The 20790-nt window shown below is 37.3% G+C and overlaps 1 protein-coding gene across 3 annotated transcripts in view; it reads right to left on the bottom strand.

The window, feature by feature from the left end:
- The window catches only part of LOC122492270 (limbic system associated membrane protein), a 660170-nt gene that overhangs the window by 218002 nt on the left and 421378 nt on the right, over positions 1-20790 (bottom strand). For all 3 annotated transcript variants that reach the window (XM_043595989.1, XM_043595988.1, XM_043595990.1), the window contains exon 3: positions 16918-17043. In XM_043595989.1, the coding sequence (XP_043451924.1) occupies positions 16918-17043 (126 nt within the window). The remainder of the gene's footprint in view (positions 1-16917; positions 17044-20790) is intronic.

Below are 20790 nucleotides of genomic sequence, written 5' to 3' on the forward strand. Positions count from 1 at the left end.
ACCCAGTGAGATGGGATCTATTCTTATTATTTTATTTTATTTTATTTTTTTGCAGATGAGGAAACTGAGGTTTGAGGAGCTGATGTAAATTTCCTCCACAATCCCCGAATCGAGGGATGATGGAGCCCAGATTCCACCCAGCTGTCCAACTTCGGAGGCATCATATATCAGCACTGTGCCTTCTCAGATGAAGATGCCCACCTCATTTTGCATCTGGGTCACCAACTACAACATAGGTAGGAAAGCGTGGGTGGAGAGGCATCTGTACACTGAGTGCCACACCAGTGTCAGCCGCTGTTATTTCAGAAATTCCGCATCAGCTTATTTACTCATTGAGTACTTGCTGAGAACCTGGTTGTAGTCTACAAAGTATCATTAGGTATAACATACGGGGAAGGGGAGTGAAAAAACAAGATACTGGCTCTTCCATCAAGCAAGTCACATCTTTCCAAGTGTTGGGGAAAAAAATAACCTGTATAACAGGTTCATAACACCAGGAATCAAGGACATCCCATGTGCTCATCATACTGAAATCATTTCATACTGAAATGAAACAACTGCTTACTAACCCCTGTTCTAGAAGATGGTGACTTCTAGTTTCGGTATTTTAAAAGTTGCTCTTAGTAGTAAATATGAGACCTCCTTTTGTCTCCCCTCCTATCACTCTCCAGGAAATTTCAAGGGAAATAACTAAATTTAGTAAATTTTAATTCTGAAACAGGTAGTATTCCCAAAGTTGTAGTTAACAGACATAGTCCAGGCACTGTATCATAATAAGTGATGATTTGTCTCCTGTTCATCACCTTGAAATGTTACTATCAGCAGGTGCTTCTGTGCCTCGATGAAACAATGATAATTGATGATCACAAAGATTAACTTGAGGCAGCACCCTTTGTCGATCATTAAAAAAAAAAAAAGGAAGGGAAAGAAAAAAGTTTCCTTTAGCATATTTTTGTATTATATTTTATCCAAATATAATTCTTTGAATATTAGTCACCAGTAATAAAACATGTGATGATATCATTGATCAGAGCATTTCAATTACCCAGTATGCCAAAGCAAGTAACCCTGTACAGACATGTTCATTATCTTCTTTCCCCTGCAAAAACTTAAACTAATTTTACATAATTACGTATCTGGCTATGAACAGCTGTAAGGGGCCATTCCCTGCATTAGTTTCATATTACTGCTATAACAAACTGCTCTAAATGCAGTGGCTTAAAACAATAACCACTGACAGTTCTGAAGGTGGAAAATCCAAAATGGGTCTTATGGGGCTTAAAATCGAACCGTCAATGGAGCTGCATTCTGTCTAGAGGTTTTAAGTGAGAATCTGTTTCCTTACCTTTTCCAGCTTCTAGAAGCTGCCTGCAGACTCTGGCTCGTGACCTCTCCTCCATCTTCATGCCAGCAGTGTGGCATCTCCAAATCACTTTGTGATTGTAACTTCTGCCTTTGTGATCATATTTCCTTCCTCACTCTGATCCTCTTGCTTTCCTCTGTTAGGACCTTTTTGATTATACTGGGCTCACCCAGATAACCCAGAATATTCTCCCCATCTCTAAAATCTTAATCGCATCTGCAAAGTCCCTTTTGCCATATAAGGTAACATATTACCAGGTTCTGCATATCAGAATGTAAACATCTCAGGTGAATATTTTTCTGTCTACCATACTCCCTTCACAGTAACACATTCATCATAATATTCTCCTTCTCTGACGTTTTTCTTTGGCTTCCAGTTTTTGGAAACAATTGTCCGTTTTCATACATGATGGGTAGGGTGATTCTGAAATGAAAACTACCATAGTTCATGAGATTAAAGGAAGTAATTTCATACAGAACCTCTACCAGTATTGAACCAAGGGGTCAAGCCAGTGAGAAAAAGGCTCAGCTGGCAGTTGCTCACAGCACTGGTACTTATGCCCCAGTGATGGGAGTTACTTACATTTCTATTTCTTAAAGCCTTGACTTAAAGTATTAGAACAACTTGAAGTTAGAACATAATAGGAAGAAAGAAAGTGATGGAGAATATTTTCCCACTTCCAGACAATGGAGAACACAAAAGGAAATTAGGAAGGAAAAATGAAGAGGCAGAAAGCCAGACTGGAAGAAACTTTGGATGCCATCTGACAGGCCTTTTGAATGTGCACATTTGGCTGACTGCCCAGCTACACCATGTACCCTACATCTCTCTGTGCACTGCTACAGAAACAGGAAAGCATCCCTTGGAAAAAATATCCCAGGGCACCTAGTGAATAAGGGAAAGTCTGACTAAGGTCAGGAAAGAGATATTGGCCAAGAGGTACTGGAGGTTTCAGTTGTGTGGACAGGATGTTCAGACAGACAGAAAGTTCAACCAGGTCGAACAGATGGGGCTTCTGTTTCTCAGCTGTAGACAAATGTCCTCACTGCTGAGCTTTTACCCTAAACTCACATTGACTGCTTGGCTCTGAATTATGTTGGATATTTCCTTTTTACCTCAAATTTGAGTGTTTCATAAGCCTTGCTATTTGCAAAACCATTAGGGTTTAAATAGGACACCTGACAGATCTATTATAAGCAATGTTTGAAGGAACAAGATCCATCATTTCACTGTGTGCAAGCCCAGTTAAGACACGGAAAAATTCCTCTCCAGCTAGAGCACTGGTGTGAAGGAAAGATGAAAATGTGTCATTGTTAGCTGGCTTTCTTTTTTTTTTTTTTTTTTTTGGTTCTTTGTATAGTGGGGCCACTTGCAGATTGGTGCCCTTGCACATAGACCATACCTATTGCCATTAGAAATTTTAATGGAACAACAATAACAGCAACTCCTCTTATTAAGGGCTTAATAGGTCAGGTACTGTGGGAAGTGCTTCAGGAACACTGTCTCTTTAACTCCCACAACAATAATGAGAATGTTCTATTCCCCTCCCCCTTATTTTGTAGGTCATCATGTGGCTGAAGGAAGTGATTTTTCCATGGCCACAAAGCAGATCATATCTAAAACTCAAAACCAGGTTGTCCTACTTCCTAATTTTATCCTCTTAGCAACAATGTGTACTTCCTTTACATTTTTCTATAAAGACTTTCATCTTTATAGGCAAACTCAGAGAACTGAGTGGTATATAAAATATCTTCTCCTCAGATCACTTGATAATAAAGGCAAGATCTAATTACATTTGATTTGAATATGGCAATACCCAGAGCTTCCCACACCTTACCTTTCAAAAGTCATTTGGGTTTGTTCCACTTGAATCTCATTATTCTCTAAGATTTTTTTTCCTTTCAGAGCAGCTTGTAGTAGATTGAACAGTGTTCCCCAACAAGACTTGTCCAAGTCCTAACCCTCAGAACCAGTAAGTGTGAACTGATTTGGAAAAAGAGTCTTCACAGAGGTATTTAAGCATTTGAAATGAGATCATCCTGGATTTCGGATGAAACTCAAATCCAGAGACTGGTGCCCTTGTAAAAGAAAGGAAGGGAGAGCTGAGACACCCAGATACAAACACACAGAGGAAAAGACCATATGAAAACACAGAAAGATATTGGAGTTATGCTGCAGTAAACCAAGGAACACCAGGAGCCATGAGAAGCTGGAAGAGGCGAGGAAGGATCCTCCCCTAGAGCCTTTAGAGGGAGTGTTCCCCTGCTGACACCTTGACTACACGTCTTGCCTCCAGAACAATCAGAGAATACATTTCTGTTGTTTTAAGCCACTATGTTGGTAATAATTTGCTATGGCAGCCCTAAAAAACTAATACATGGATGTATTTTGATGGTGCAGACATCAAAATAGTTTGACAAACCTTACTAAGGGAAACTGTGATTTGTGACTATAACTGGGTCTTAGGAATGCAGCTTTGCACCTTAGTTTCTTACTGATGTAAGGTGAGAAATTGCAAGATATTGGAATATTTATTTTTAAAAACCTACAGGTAAATAATATAAGCAAATATGTGTATATAAATATATAAATATATGAATAAATGTGTAAGTAATCTTTGTGTCACTTGTTCTATGTTTGATTGGTTTCCTATGAAAGAACAACAGGGAGACAAATTCATACAAGGAACCTATTGATATCTTGTAGATTTTTCTTTGTTCTTGATCAAAGCTAGGAATGCCCCTTGGCAATGGGTTCTGAATATTCATGGAATTATTCATGGATAATTGGCCAGTAGCTCCCATAAAAGTTAGCAATTACAGGGCTGCCTGGGTGGCTCTGTTGGTTAGGCGTCCAACTCTTGATTTTGGCTTAGGTCATGATCTCAGGGTTTGTGGGTTTGAGCCCCACATCGGGCTCTGCTGTGACAGTATGGAGCCTGCTTGGGATCCTCTCTCTCTCTCTCTCTCTCTCTCTCTCTCAGTAAATAAATAAATAATAAATAAATAAGCAAACTTAAATTTTTTTTTTAAAAAATAGCAATTACAAATGCAGAATGTGAACATGACTGGCATGTAGGCACTCCATCACTGACAATGGCAGTTGAAACTTAGGAGGTCATTACTAGTCGTAGTAGAAGTAGTAATAATGGTAACAACAAAGGTACATGTGGTGAGAAAAGACTGAGTAATCATTTTTGTTTATACAAATCTCATGGAACTCACTCATATAAGACAAAAGCTCCAAAGAAAAATAAGGCACAAGCTCTTTATCTTGATGTTTCAGTGGATATTGAGAATCTGTTTGAATTCAGAAAGGTACCACCTTAACCAGCTAAGATCACAGATAGATTTTTCTGGATCTGCTAAAACAACTCTTAGCCTATCTCTATTAAGAAGGTGCTATTAGATCAGGTTAGAAGCAAGATGTGATGCTGATAGGCTGGCCATAGTAGCAGCCTTTCACACCTTCTGTAGTCACCCAATCGCCCACGCTTACACAGCCTGATAAATAAGATTATGGGTTACTGACACTGCCAGACACTTTCTTGGCAGAGCGACACCATGGAAAAGCTGAGGAATCACGTAAGTTCTTACAGGCTTAGCAACATTGCACACTAGCCACAGCACAGCCCCTGATCCACTCTGACACCCAGCTGCAGAGTCAGCCTTTTGTGGGGACCTCAGAGTGCTTAATGTTCTGTGGGAATCACCTCTTCTACCAACAATCAGCAATAGAACTGCCAATAGTAGAGAGTTACAGCTACTCACATTGTTAAAACAAATTTTCCTTTCAGCCAGGCCTGGGGGTGTTATAGGAATAACTGAATGGGACATGCTTTGGGTCTCCTAGGGTTCTTTGGCATTCTCCATAAGGAGGAGACACCTAGGGTTTCCTCTGTTGACAGGATATCAGGGAGGGGAGCAAGCAATAGAGTGGTAATGCCATTCCCATCTGGTCTCTGGATTATGGCTGAATATCCTGAGTTTAAGAGAAGATTTAACTCTGTGATCTATCTAGTCTTAAAAGTGAGAATAGAGCTGTTGCAAATCTCAGGTGCTCAGGATGACAGACAAAGACAGATAGCTGGAAGTCCAGGTGGTCAGCATCATGAGATCAGATACTACATGCTATGGATTGAATTGTGTTCCCTCAAAATTCACATGTTAAAACCCTAACCCCCAATGTCATAATATTTGGAAATGGGGCCTTTGGGAAGTAATTAATTTTAGAGGAGGTCATGAGGGTGGGGCTCTCATGGTAGACTAGGTCCCTTATAATAGGAGGTACCAGAGAGTATGCTTACTCTTCCTCTCTGTGGGAAGAGGTCTGGTGAGCACACAATGAGATGCTGGCCATCTGCCAGCTAGGAAGAGCGCTCTCACCAGAACCTGACCACGCTGCACCCTAATCATGGACTTCTAGCATCCAGAGTTGTAAGAAAAGAAATCTCTATTGTCTAGTCTATGGTATTTTGTTATGGCAGCCCATGCCAGCTAATACACCATAGTGACAGTTTAAAAAAAAAATAAGTGAGCTTATTTAATTATTTTAAGTAAGTGGGCTTATAGAAGTCATTACAGGTGCAACAAGAATAGTCATCAAAATTAATTGCTTTGCTAGAAAATAAAAGATGTCTGCCTCTTTTCCATTAAAGAACATCTGTCTTCTTCTAGTTGCCTACTAAAGTAAGCTCTCTAAAGCCCAGAGTTACCCAAAGAATTGCCCATCTCTGTCTCCATACCAAGTAAGTGACTCCAAACTATGGGCAGCCAGGTCTTCAGTACCATATGTTATATTTGGAATGACTTTTTTTCTAAGCTGAAATTCTGGAATACACAATTTGTTGCACTGAAGCAGTTTTCCCATGTCTTGCGCTATCTATCTACCTATTTATTGGGTGGTGGGAATTAAAAAAAATTTTTTTTTAACGTTTTTATTTATTTTTGAGACAGAGAGAGACAGAGCATGAGCAGGGGAGGGGCAGAGAGAAAGGGAGACACAGAATCCAAAGCCGCAGTTGCTCAACCAACTAAGCCACCCAGGCTCCCCTGGTGGTAGGAATTTTTTAAATGCAGAATATCTCCTCATTGCTTTATAAAGACTAACTTTCAGTAACTGTTTTCCTGACTGCCTTTCAAATCCCTCATTCCCCAATCCGGATCTGTCTTTCCACAGTCAAAACAGCATAAAACCTCAGTGACCAGGCCAAAAAAAAAAAAAAAAAATTAAAAAAAAGAGGACTGATGTCATTCAAAGACTGACATTTCAGTTTTTATTACCGGAATACCTTGAAGAATTAGATCTGATTTGCATTGATATTTGCCAACTGAATTATTAAAGGTTTTTTTCCTCTTTTCTCTTTCCTTCATCAGATTTTAACACTTTCATCAACTGCACACTAAGTCACAATTTGACAACCATGTTATTTAACAAAGCGTTCTGGGCTTTTGAATTGTTGACCAACTTGAGAAAAACACCAGATTTGATCCATAAAGTGAAAGTAGGTGACAACACATAAGAGAAATGGCAAGGGAGTTTTTATAAAGGAGTCTGCTTCTTACTAATGTTTCTTAAATGACATGGGGTAATTTTGCTGGCATGTCTTCCATAGGCAGGGCCACCCCATTTGAGTTACCTATTGAGATTTCTTTGTTTTATTAGAATCAATTGCAACCTCAGTGCACTGAGAGATCTGAAAATGAATATTCCTAAAGAAGGATAAGGATTTCAGAAATGTGTGAACATTTTAAGTGGTATGTTAGTCTCCAACATCATCAGATTGTAGATGGAAAAAGACAAGAGTGGAAATTTCTGTGCAAGTTGTTAAACTTCTAAACCTCTTCATGTAAAGTGACAAAAAAGTCTAACCACAGAGTTGTGATAGTGCATTTGTATATCAAATAGTTTTTTAAATTTATTTAATTTTTTTTTTTTTAGAAAGAGAGAGTGAAAGCAGGGGAGAGGGTCAGAGAGTGAGGGGGAGGGAGAGAGAATCCCAAGTAGGTGCCATGCTCAGCGTCGAGCCCAACATAGGGCTCGATCCCACAACCCTGGGATTATGACCTAAGCTGAACTCAAGAGTCCAATGCTCAACCAACTGAGCCACCCAGGTACCCCTCAAATGATTTTAAACATGCACCCCATACTTACAACACACACACAGACACACACACACACACACACACGCACACACCCCAGGTCGTCAAAACATTCCTTATTGATTTATTATCACACAGAAAGAATCTCAAGTTACTCATGCTTGGTAAAAATAGCATACAGTCCTATCTCAAAAAAGGCATATTTTTAGTGTAGGAATTCTCAAAGTTTATTGTGCATCAGAATCACCTGGAGGGCTTGTTAAGCTACAAATCACTAGGGTTAGATTTTCTGATTCATGTAGATCTGGTGTTGCGGGGGCGGGGGGGGGGGTGGTCTGATAATTTGCAGTTCTAACAAGTTCCTAGGTGATGCTAATGCTGCTGGTTTAGGGACCACAGTCTGAGAACCATTGCTTTAGACTATCTAGAGACTCTGGTTTTATTACTTATTTTCGTCAAATAGAGTGCTTCATATTCTTGCAGTTAGTCCTTTCTACTATCCAAATAATAACAAAAATGACTACTGCAATTTAAAGTCAGTATTTTGCCTTGCAGAATCTACGATAACAGTCATAACAACCAGCAGTTGAATAATGCTTTATCATTAATAAATCATTTCAATATACATTATATCACTGGAGACATATGAATTCTGGCAGGTGAGCAAGCATTATATTTATATTTTATGGATGGAAAGCAGAGAGCTTAAATGACTTACCTAACAACCCCCCAAAAAGTAAATGGTAGAGAGCAGAGACCTGAACCAGGATTTTCTGACTCTAAATTCTGTATTCATTGTTTCCACCACTTCACTCTTTCTCTTAATTGCTTACATTTGTGGAGAAACTTACACTTTTCAAACTACTTTCATATTCATGATCTCATTTGATCCCCCAAAGCAACAGCAGGAGGCGGGCAGGGCACATAATATTGTCCACATTTTGCAGATAAAGCCATTATAAAAAATGATAAGAAAAGTGGCTCCTGTCATTCAGGCAGTATTTCTTCATCTACCAGGCTACATTTTCCTGCAATATTTAGCAGCATCAGATAGGGTAGGTAAAGCATCAGATACTCTCCTTCACAAGTGATAAATATTCAATGGCTCAGTATTGTTAACACCACCCTTGCTCCTACATCATTTTTTTCCCCTGGTTTCTTGGTAGAAATACATTTGGAGAGAAGAAAGAAATGGGTGAAATTTAGGGTTACTAATTTGTAGGAAAGTGGGGAAAGTTCTTTCATTTCTACACTTTATGTATTTAGGAAAGAAGCTTTTTCTGCATACAAAGAAAGACTCTTCACCACTAGTCTAGGGCTTTTCAAAGTTTAATGTGCACACAAACCACCAGGGGATCTTGATAAAATGCAGATCCTAATTCAGTGGGTCTGGAATAGGGCCCAATATTCTACATTTCTATAAAGCTCCAATATAATGCTGATCATGGTCCAACCTTGATAGGCAAGGGTCAATCCTATTTCTCAAGACTACAGAGATTTTTATTATTCTCTGAATCATGTCTGAATTTCTGGGGTGGAACAGAGAACTTAAAATATAAAACATTGTAACAATATTTGGTGAATAGTGCATACATTGTGGGACTTACCTAGGTGTTTCCCTGTGCTAGGCTATTATATATTCCAGTATCTTCCAATTTATTTTGATCTCAAAATCCAAGATGATGCTTAACATGGGGTGCATAGACTCGCAGCAACGATATTACACCTGGGTGTTTGTTAGATAGGCAGAATTTCAGGCCCCATCCTAGTCATAGGAGAAATTGAATGAAGGGCTTTAAGGCTATGCTAAGTAGTTTGAACTTTATCCCAAAGGCATTGGAATATTTGGAAATTAGGTAGGAAAACTAACTTGACCAATTTTACATTTAGGAATAGTGTTTTAGGGGGAAATGTCTAGTAGCAAGGGGTCCAACTGGAAAACTATTGAAATTCAGGTGAGAAAAATGTTGGCTTATCTATATTGTGACAATGACAATGGGGAAAGAGGAATGGATTGATAGCCAATAAGGAGGTAGAATCAAAACAATGTGTCAAATGAGTTATTGATGGGGAAAAGAAAGAGAAAGAGTCTACGATCACTCTCAAGTTTCTGGCTTAGACAATTTGTATCTCTTACCTTTAGCATCTCTTTGAACTTGTCCTCTGACCTCTCTCCTTCTGACCACCTGGGGTAAATGCCTTGATTCTTGGGACCCAGGATTGCCAGTCTTAGCAAGGACCTAAATCAGTCAGACTCTGACACTTCGTGAGGGATCTTAGGATAGACTCTAGCTGACATTCACAGTCAAGATTCCAAAGTTAATTATACAACTTACCCTGACTTTTTCTTGGATAAGTAAGCCTTATCAAATACAATGCCAGTCCTATTGTCTGCTCTTCTATAGCAGTTTGTTTGGCTCCCAAGTAAATCAACATACACTTAACTTGATGAATTTCACCATACTAATATCTGCCCATTTCAACAATTTTATGATTACTCTGATCATTTTAATATGCTTCCCCCAACTATAATTTACTGTTTTCTTTTTGTTTTATTTTTATTGTGCAGTCTTGCTGTTACTTTCAATAGCTTAATCCTGAACACTGTAGATCTTTTTCTTTTTTTTTTTTTTTTTCTGGTGTTATGGTATAATCATCACCCGTAACAAGAGTTTTGTAAAAAAATAATAAGCATTGTGATTCACAAGGTATAAGTTCTATATAGCTACAGAAAATAAGGTATTTGCCATTATATAGCCAGACCCTAGGAAAACTGTCCCCAGGAGAAGAATGAAGACATCAATAAGGCATGCTAGAAAATCTTTCCCTAATAAGATATGGTCATGTCCTTTTGAAAAAAGGAACACCACAACTGGTATGTTGATGCAATGTAATGTAACACAATATGAGATATAAAATATTAAGACCAATTTTGATGAGAAAGAGCATTTAAAAAAAATCTCAATTGTTGTGTTTGAATGGATCAAGATGGGATTGAGGTTGTGTTCAAATTGCCAGTCTCCCTCCAAATTACCACTACATAAAGCTGATATATATAGATAACTAATAATTAAAATAAATAAAAATAATACCAATAATATCCGACACTGTACTAAGAACTTTACCCACATGTTCTCTTAATTCTCATAATAACTTTGGACAAATTCTATTTTTGTATCTATTAAATTGTAAAACAGACTGGAATAATGGCAACAAATATATGAAATGGCAAGAGTTTGAGAGATGTGGACTCTATTTCTGTTCTCCTAGATCCTGTGCAAAGTTTGTGGTTAAGCTACCTATCCCTTCATAACCCATGCTTCCAAAATGTCCTGGAGCATTCAAATCCAAGCTAGTCCTCCAAGAACACATCTAGGGTGGTTCATTTCTCTTCGGGAAGAGTACGCTGGGCATCTGATGACAAATCTAGGTAGGGTAAGACTGGGGTGCTGAGGTGGTGGTACAGCATTTGTCCAACACTATCAGAATGGCCAGCATATCTGATTGTAGAGATCTTCCCATGGTTTAAAGGTTGCCAGTGTCAGTTATTATGAGTCTTTCCAGTTATTATTGGAGGCCAGTGATCATGTGGTTACATTTTAGAGTCTTCATTTTCTAAATTACCCACTTGTTTTAAGGCTACTGAGAAAGAATTTGTATTTACTTGATTAGGCTATTATGGAATCACCTGCATGGGCAAAGAATTTGTTTCTTACCTAAATTTAAAACATTCACACACATAAATAACTGCTTGTATACCTGCTACACTGGGAACATGTATATACACCAGTATATACTACTTTGTATATTTAAAACCAATGCACAAGTAAGGTACTGGAAATAAAATATAGGAAGATTTCTGTTTATTTTTTCTGCTCTTTGAAAGAGAAAACAGGAATAGTTTTAAAAGTAAAAAATATATATATGCTTAAAGAAAAAATATTAGTATAAAAAAAAACTAACATCATGGTTTCACATAAAGATGCTTGCCTGGATTCCTAAATGAATTATTATATATGCTCTCTTCTCTGCCTGGGATATTTTTCAGCCCCTTTTTTTCTTGGTCAGGTTGTATTCACCCTTAAGGTCTCAGCATAAGCTCCCCTGAGAGGAGCTTTGCTGGCTTTGCAGATTTTGCTATATGGCCCTGTTTTATAGTCTTATTGAATGCTATAATTTTTCTTTATATTGTAAAAATCTAATTAAGTGGTTATTCATGCAATTATTAGTTTAGTGCTCTGCTTTCTTGTTGAAATATAAACTCCATTTGTGCACGGACCATGTCTATCTTTATCTTCATTTTGTCCTTTTACAAAGTGAGCGTTTTATGAATATTTTTTGCCAAAAGCACAAATTGTGAGATGGATATCAAGATTAATCTATATATTATTCTGTGTTGATGGGTAACATACTCTAAAACTGATATACAAGTAAGATATTGAAAAGAAAACAGAGAAAGATTTGTTATTTATTTTTCTGCTCTTTGTAAAGGGAAAATTGTTTAAATGCAAGAAACAAATGAATACAATAAAAATAATAGGTTGAATCATTATTTTCACTTAAATTATCACTATCTGGTCAAGAGCAAAGTCACTGGTTTGATTCTTCCACATCCATATACTACCAAGATTAACTCAAAGAATCTTTTGGAAGGTCCATACAAGAAAACCCCAGAGAAAGAATTTCCTCAAACTTGAACTGTAGATATGTTCTCTGTGTGAAATATGAAGTCATGCTAATTCTGGTGTGCTAACTAAAAAGAGCTGATGTTACTTGCAACATGTACTTCTAGAAATCAGCTTAAAGAAATGAGTTTAGTTAAACATTGCATAGTACTCTCAAACCCATGAGGGCAGGGTCTAAGCTACATATATTAATAATTGGTTAACCTATAATATTAGAAGACAGACAGAGCTAGAGCATTAATGGAGTTCAAGAGTATCACCAGGCAAGGATTCAAATTTGGGAATCTCTGACCAAGTGTAAAAACCAACATCCAATAAGAAATGGGATTCCAGACTCCCTGCAGGTCTCTTACCGGTTTCCAGTACAAATTTTCCCACCCACCCTATCAAAAAACAAAATATTTCTTAAGCAAGATTTTTATATTCTGTATTAATGTCAAATCTGGCTTTTGGCTTGGACAAGAGAATTTTTACAGCACCTGCTAATTTGTTCTCAGCCTGAAGGACTAAGTCCTCAGTGTGGCTGAGTTTGGCGGGTATAGAAAGCTATTGAGGATGCAAAAAAAACCTTTGTAGAAACAAAATGCATAGAAACTCCTTCTGTAACCCTGGGCAACCCTGATACCACATGAGGTACAGTTGAGAAAGGGACTTCCTCTGGAATGTGAGAAGAAAGATGTAGAAACAAAGTTAAATGAAGATGGGAACAGCATTACTCACAGAAGGGAGATCAAACACTCCATAGAAAATACATGTTACGGTGCAATTGCCCTCTGGGAGTTACAGGATTATGAAAGTCTAACTTAATTAAGGGAAAAAATAGGTCACATTTAACAACCACATACGTGGCGTATCATTTTGACTATACGGAATAACTGGAGAGAATGGAAAAATTAAGAAGTCGGAAGCATAAGAAAGGCAACCATGGAATTCATCAACCACTTTCTCATCCTTCTAAGTCAGGTATATGTTTTGATTCTGTATATATGAAAAGATATACCATTCTTTAAACTTCCCTCTTTAAAAACACTTGCAGCATATTTGAAAAATAAATTTCAAATGTCAGAATAAAGAGAAACAAAATGGTGTGACCAAATTTAAAAAAAAAACTAAATTGAGGCAATAAATAGTCTTCATAAAAATACACCTTTCACCCTCTTCCTTTTCTCCCCCTTATGTCATCAAATGACAGGTAATCAGGTACATGTGAACCCTGCTTGGATTCTTCCCCCTTTCATAGCTCGATGCCCCTATGGGGTCGAGCTAATTACAGGTACATTTCCTCTGCAAGGCAGTCACACTCTATACTGTTGAAGGCACAATTAATAATTGAACAAAGCTACTAGATTTTTTTTGCTCACACGGCCACGGGTTGCAGACAGTTTTACTGTCACACAGGGCAAAGCTTCTTCCTTGAGTGTCTCCAAGAAAGGTTTCATGTTACAGACTGAAAAGGATCACTGCCTGTTTCCAAATTTTGGAAAGTAGGGGAAAACCCACGTAAAACCAAAAAAATCCAACCCCCCACGAAAAAAACCTAGTTTCCTTTGTAGAACAGTAAAGGAAAGTTTTCTCTCCTGTTAGCAGGAATATGATTATGATCAGGTGGTTATTTAGGTCAGATGTAAAGAGATGAAAGAGTGGGCCTAGAAATTAATACTCTTTAGAAGGGAAATTGGAGTTTGCCCTTGAGTCTGTGAATGCAGCAGGGAGCTAGTTTTGCATGTGACATAAGAGAATTTGACCTACAGACAGGGCCTAGATAAAGGATTAGAGAAGAATAAGGTTCTTTCCCTTGAGATGTATTTAGGAACTTAATAGAGGATATCCCCAGAGCATCATGGGGTCATAAACTGGTGCAGAAAACCCTTGTCCTATGCCCCAAGCAATAGTCTTGAGCAACGGTCTGCAAACTTTTCTAAAGGGCCAGATAGAAAATATTTCAGGGTTTGTAAGCCCAGCCATCTTTGTTATAACTACTCAACTATCCTGTTTTTGAACAAAAGCAGCCATAGACAAGAAGAAAATGAATAAGCATGGGTGTATTTCAATAAAACTTTATGGATGCCCAAATATGAATATTAAATTTTTGCATGTCAGAAAACAGAATTCTTCTTTTTATATTTTTCAAACATTTAATCATCTAAGACCTATTTTTAGCTCTAGGCAGTACAAAAGTGGGGCAGGCTGTATTTGGCCCACAGACTATAGTTTGCTGATCCCCTGGCCTTACTATTGGAAATCCATATGAGTATACCTATTTTTCAAGCTGATTTTGGAATCTCTAGGGATCTCTGAGTGTATGTAAATGCTATATTTACATGGGAAGATATGGTGTTTTGTTGACTTTTAAACACCATGGATAACCAGGTTATTCAGGATTCAAATCAGATATTCACTATCATTAAAAAGGTTACTAGAGTTAGAGATGAAGATCTAAACTGCTAGGCCCAGCATGGAAAAATCTTGAAACTCTGATTCTATCTCATTATTTTTCTGAACTCAAAGGATAAAAAAGAATACATCTTTGGGTTCTGGTCATGAATAGCATTTCTCCCCAAAGACAAAATAAAAATAAAAAATGAAAAAACCCAACTACTTCGTAGTCAGTAGTATACAAAAAAGCAATAGTCTTTTTATTAATGCAATTCACTTCTTGATTATAAGTTGAATATAATCTATCTTCCTTCCCTTCTTCTTCCTACCACTTGTTCCACAAAAAAAATAGGAGGGTATAAGTAACATATTTATATAGATATTTAAATTAATTAGAAAAGGTGAGACAATAAAACAAGAGGAAAGCAAGAGAATGGTGTGTACGTGAATTTGATGCCATAAAATCCCACACAGTTTGTTTAAAATCCTCTTCATTAACATGCAATTTATATATGATTTCCTATATTCTTTTACAAATGGGCAAAATAAATTTGGCTCTAAGTTTAGTAACAGTCAATTCCATGAACTCTTAATCATTTATAAAAATTTAGGGAGTTCATTCATAGAAAACCAACCATTGCTTAGAAAAAAGGCAATAGAAATACGTAAGAGGAATTTCCTCATGGGATATTTTCCAAAAGGAAAACTATGTAATAAAATGAACAATCTCTCAAAATAACATTATAGTAAATTCAATGATTTCAATTGATATCTTGTATAACATCTTTAAATATGGGCCAATAGTTTTTATACCAAATTGTCATTCAGTCAGAGTAATTCTATACCAGAAAGGACCAAATTGTCATTCAGTCAAAGCAATTCTATACCGGAAAGGAGTAGGTGGTGTGGGATTGGGGCATAAAATACTTCAATCCAGGCCGAATGTGCTCTGGATGTTTAATTTAACCCAAGGGAAAGGTGTGTGATATCCAGAGGTTCACCCTTAAGACAATCTTCCATATGCATTTTTACCATGTGAAGTATAAAATGGGTCCGAAAGGAAATGAGTTTGATCTTCCAAATAAATGCCTCATTTATTGCTCTTATATATTGTCAATAAATGACAAGTTGCATGCATTAACAATTAAGGTGGGTTTTGAGTGACGTTCACTTAAGAAAATAGAAGCAAGCCTTTGATAAGAATAGCTGTCAAAAAAGGAGACCATTCCATAGGCTAGTCCAAATTCACTTGAAAAATTAGTTTGAGACCTAACATGACATGGAGGCCTGTATTCTCAACCACAAAATACAGTTTTCAAAGATGCTTTAGGCGAACACTATCATGGCCTTTTAGAAATACCTCAGGATAGTTGCCATGTATGTCTTGCTTTGCACAATTTTTTAGAGGTTTTCATTCCAAAATGACTTTGTTGTGAACTCTAAATACTTATATGAGGAAATTTTAAGAGAATATCAGATATAAATCAATTAAAATTGAGGACTATCTGTCAAAATAAATTACATTTTATAAGAATAATTGATCCATAGCCCCTCTTTCTGAGAAATTAAATAGCAGGCTTTATTCTACAAAGACTGTGTCATTTACAAAACCATGGCATTGCATATAAGAAAATGTGATCTGTAGAGCAGGAAAGTATGCATGCAGTGGACCCAAGTAATTTGATATAATATTTAAGTGAAGTTCAAGAAGCAGCAGAGACCGAAAATTCAGTTATGGTGATGGTGATGGTGCTGGAATGGGAGGGAAGGATGCAGAAGACATTCCTGGGAAATAATTTTTCTGACTTTGACTGAATTTGCATTAATAGGTAGGGACCCATAATGAGCTCATGCAGCTTAGTCCATGCCTGATGCCCCTCACAGAACCAGATGCCAAGGAGACGACATCAGAAGTCACTAAAAATTTTGTATTATTCCTGAAAGGTTTCTTCACAAGGTGCTACATATTAGGAAACCATAGTTAAGGTTTAGGAACCTTAGTTAAGGAAACCATAGTTAACAGCAAAACAAACAAACAAACATGCAAAGGACTAGTTAAATCTAATTCATACAAAACATTGCCCCAAGACACTCAAGCACAAAATTGGCCTACATTTTAGATATAATACTAAGTCATTTAATGCATTTAATTCTTCTGTATTTGTTGCCTTGAGGTGATGTTCTATTAAAAATGAAATAAGAAATGGTTGTAGACTTTATAGAGATGAACACATTAGCAAAGACCAGGGAGGACCCTATATAAGTCCTATTGCAATTCTATTAGTGCTTTAATAACCAGATACATGCTTGCCTTTCTGATCCAATGGAATCTCAGAAGCCCAAAGATATGTTAAATAATGTGTGGTATCTTGAAGGCTAGAGGGCTGCTTACCAGTTGGTGTAAGGTGTCTCCAGGTGATCACAGGTTCAGGACGGCCATTGGCCATGCAGACCAGGGTTACATTGCTGCCCTCATTCACAGTGACATCTGAAGAGATGTTGGAGATCTTTGGTGGAACTGCAAAGACAAAAGCGAATGGACTATGTAACCATGCCAGTAAAACCCCATGTTTGAAGCACTGGTCCATGCCACTGGAAATAACAAACTTGAGCTAGATGCTTTTATGACTTGAACCATTTGAATTTTTATGTTAAGAAGCCAGGAAACTTTATGACCTCTTCAGAGACTCAGCAGATGAAAAGCATGGGTCTTACTACTAGAAGAATCTCTCCACTATGACCAAGTATTGTAGGAATTTCACAGAGGAGTATAGTGAAAATGTATTATCTCTTTTTTCATTAGAATAGACTTTATTTGGGGCGCCTGGGTGGCGCAGTCGGTTAAGCGCCCGACTTCAGCCAGGTCACGATCTCGCGGTCCTTGAGTTCGAGCCCCGCGTCAGGCTCTGGGCTAATGGCTCGGAGCCTGGAGCCTGTTTCCGATTCTGTGTCTCCCTCTCTCTCTGCCCCTCCCCCATTCGTGCTCTGTCTCTCTTTGTCCCAAAAATAAATAAACATTGAAAAAAAATTAAAAAAAAGAATAGACTTTATTTAATTATTAGTGTGCACATTTTTACCATATTAATAATTTTTTCTTATCACTGAATGGTGCCTGCCTACATTTATTTCCTTATGTATATCAAATGAATATAGTGCATTCTTACCTCCAAATGTCAGGAAAAGGAAAAGTGTTATTTAGTATGAGTTGCATAGTTGTGTTATTAGGATGTGGAAACACCTGTTTACTTACAACCTAGCCACATGAGGAAACCATCATTTAATCACAATAGAAGTGTCTAAATATCACCTTGGTATGTGAACAGGCTAGATAATGCACATTAGAGCCTAAAAACTGAATTAATAAGGCCTGTGTCACAGATGCTACAAAAAATAATATTACCCCTAATACTTTCACCACCACTATTACTAACAATTTAATAATAGGTAACTTTAAGCATTTACTATATGTAAGGCTCTATGTAGAGTACTTTTCAAGTATTATATTGGTAACTCATTATAATAAAGAAATGATATCCTATGAGCATTTTATTTACAGGTGAGAAACTGAAATATAGATGGAGCCAGGTGAGAAGCAGAAAACAGATTTGAATCTAAGAAGGCTCCAGGGCCCACACTCTTAATACTTGAATGAAACTTGAACTTCACAATCCAGGCTACCAGATGGCTGAAAATGACGGAAATTACTTTTTGGTGGTGTGAGAAATGAGTCCCCGAGGGCTAGCTGTACTGCCGTCTGACTTCCTTCATTAGTGTTCAGGGCGGCAACATTAGATCTCATATTGGTAGGCTTAAGTGGAAAGTGAATTACTCACAAATTTCATCACAGAGGTTATGCACTGATTCCAAATAGCAGAGTTTATGGTTTGACTGTGATTTTCCTTTTTTTTTTTTTTTTTCTCTTAGTTGCTTATGTAGTCCCTGAGAAAGTATGTGTCAGAGGGAGGGAGGAGAACAAGACAGCATTAAGGAGTTCAATAATAAAAGAATCTTATTTTCTCTCTCTTCCTGCCCTGTGGTGACAAAACAGTAACATTTTCTGCCTGTAGAGACTGCTGTCTGACAACCATGTGATTGCTGCAGATCTCTTTTAGGAGACACTGATGGGACTTGGGCAACTGACAAGGTCATAGTGCCACAAGGAGGAAGTGGGAGGAGGACTCATGACCTTAGCATTTCTCCCACAATGGCATCTTACAGGGCTTCTGGGTAGAAACCAGTAATTCTAAAGCAAACCCAATGGCAGAAATGGAATGTAGTTGATTCCCATTATTTAGCAGTATGTATTTATAGGATTTCTGTTTCTCTTTTATCTACTGGGGTTAATGGATCTTTCTCTCGTATTCACACATTGACTTGCAATATACCTTCCCAGACTTTTACAATGAGGACCTAAAAGGTTATACCCAGTTTTTAAGGAAGAAGATGAGGCACAGAGAGAAATAATGACTTGTCAAGGGCAATCCCATCAAGAAATATGGCTGGACTTAGAACTTGGGGCTCCTGAATGTCCAATTGTTCTGTTGTTTAATATTTATAGTTTTTAATTCCCAGCTGAATAAGCCAGTGTTCTGAACATTTTCAGAAAAAGTACAATGAACTATAAATCAATGATGGCGTTCAAGAATACAATTTAGACATCCTAGGAATCTTCCTCTACAATCTAAAATCTGCAACAGGAAGCTATGTAATAATTATATGAGCTCATATTACTCAATTTGTGGTTAATTCTGAATTGCAAGACAGGCCACAGAATAGAAAGAAGAAATACAAATGTGTTTTCATAAGAAAAATGTAGAGGGGGAGACTTTATATTCCTAATATAAAAACATGCAAATTTACAAAACAGAAAAGATCTCCAGTGGTCAGGTTCCCAGAGAATTATTACCTATGATAAAATTTACTCATAATTTTCTCTCATTTTGTAAGAGGAATATATATCCAAGGACTTTGCTTTTTTATGGCATCTAGGATCCCCTGTTTCTTTTAACTAAGGGCAATATGTTCAGGTCCTAGATCTCAGAAACTGGAGACTCAGAAAGTGTTTGTGTTCAATAGTCAGAAATGTAATCACGTTGACATTGAATTTCACCTTCCTCGGGGTCACTACCAATGGGTTTCACTCTATTGCTTATCTTCCACTTCTTTGTACATTGTACCAGCTTCTTCCCATAGCATTTATATCTGATGTAGTCATTTGTTCCAGAAATAAATACCTCCCTAAATTCTATGTTACCATCTTACTTTCAAACTCTCTGTCTCCAAATATCTTGAAAGAATTGTTCTACATTACATCTTCATCTCCCATTCACACTTCAACCTACGGTGCAATCTGGATTCTTTCCTTAACCTCCAAAACAACTGCTCTCAGGAAGCTCACCAATTTGAACCATGGAGTTTCTAGGTCCTATGAAACAATTTTGTTATTATCTTATTTTTCTCAGGAGTATTTGATTTTGTTGACCATAACTACCTTTTTCCATTCTTTTATTTTCTAAGATGCCAGATTCAACTGTTTTTCATCTTACCTCTCTGGCCAACATTTCCAGTTTAGCTTTTGGACTTACTTTGTCCTGTTCCTTAAATATCTGTGTTTCTAACGTTTGATCACTGTTCTCTTCCATCATATAACTCACTGTGAATGATCTTATCTATTGTCTAAGTTCAGAAGCTAAGGCCATAGTATGTGTGACTCCCAAATCAGTAGCTGCAGCTCAGATTTTTCTCATGACTTTTACACTTACGTTCCAATGGACCATTCTAAATTGTCATCAAATACATCACAGATACTCAAGATTCAACATACTCAGAACCAAAATTATCATCTTCCTTCCTACATGACACTTGTAGTCTTGTTCACTATCTCAGGGAATGGTGTCATCATGCAAACAGTTGCCCAAACAAAAAAAGCGTTATCTTCCTTGACTGCTCTCTTTCCTTTACTACCCCCATATAAAAAGGATCCTGAGTTCTGTGACTTATGCCTTTTAAATCTCTCTCAGATTCACTATTATTCCCAATCCCTATTCCCAGAGCCATAAACTTTTTTTTTTTGGTTAGATTCTGCAAGAGCATTATAACGAATTTCTTTGCCTCTAGCCTTCCTTTCCTCAGGCTCACTGTCATTCATTCATCACACTGAAATAAGTTTTTTTTTTTCATAAATTGCAAATGTGAGTATAATATTCTCTGATTAATCTCATTAACCTCAAGATAAATCCAAACTTCCTAACATGAATTCACAAGC

Source organism: Prionailurus bengalensis, chromosome C2 (assembly GCF_016509475.1).
Source record: "Prionailurus bengalensis isolate Pbe53 chromosome C2, Fcat_Pben_1.1_paternal_pri, whole genome shotgun sequence".
Taxonomy (NCBI): Eukaryota; Metazoa; Chordata; class Mammalia; order Carnivora; family Felidae; genus Prionailurus; species Prionailurus bengalensis.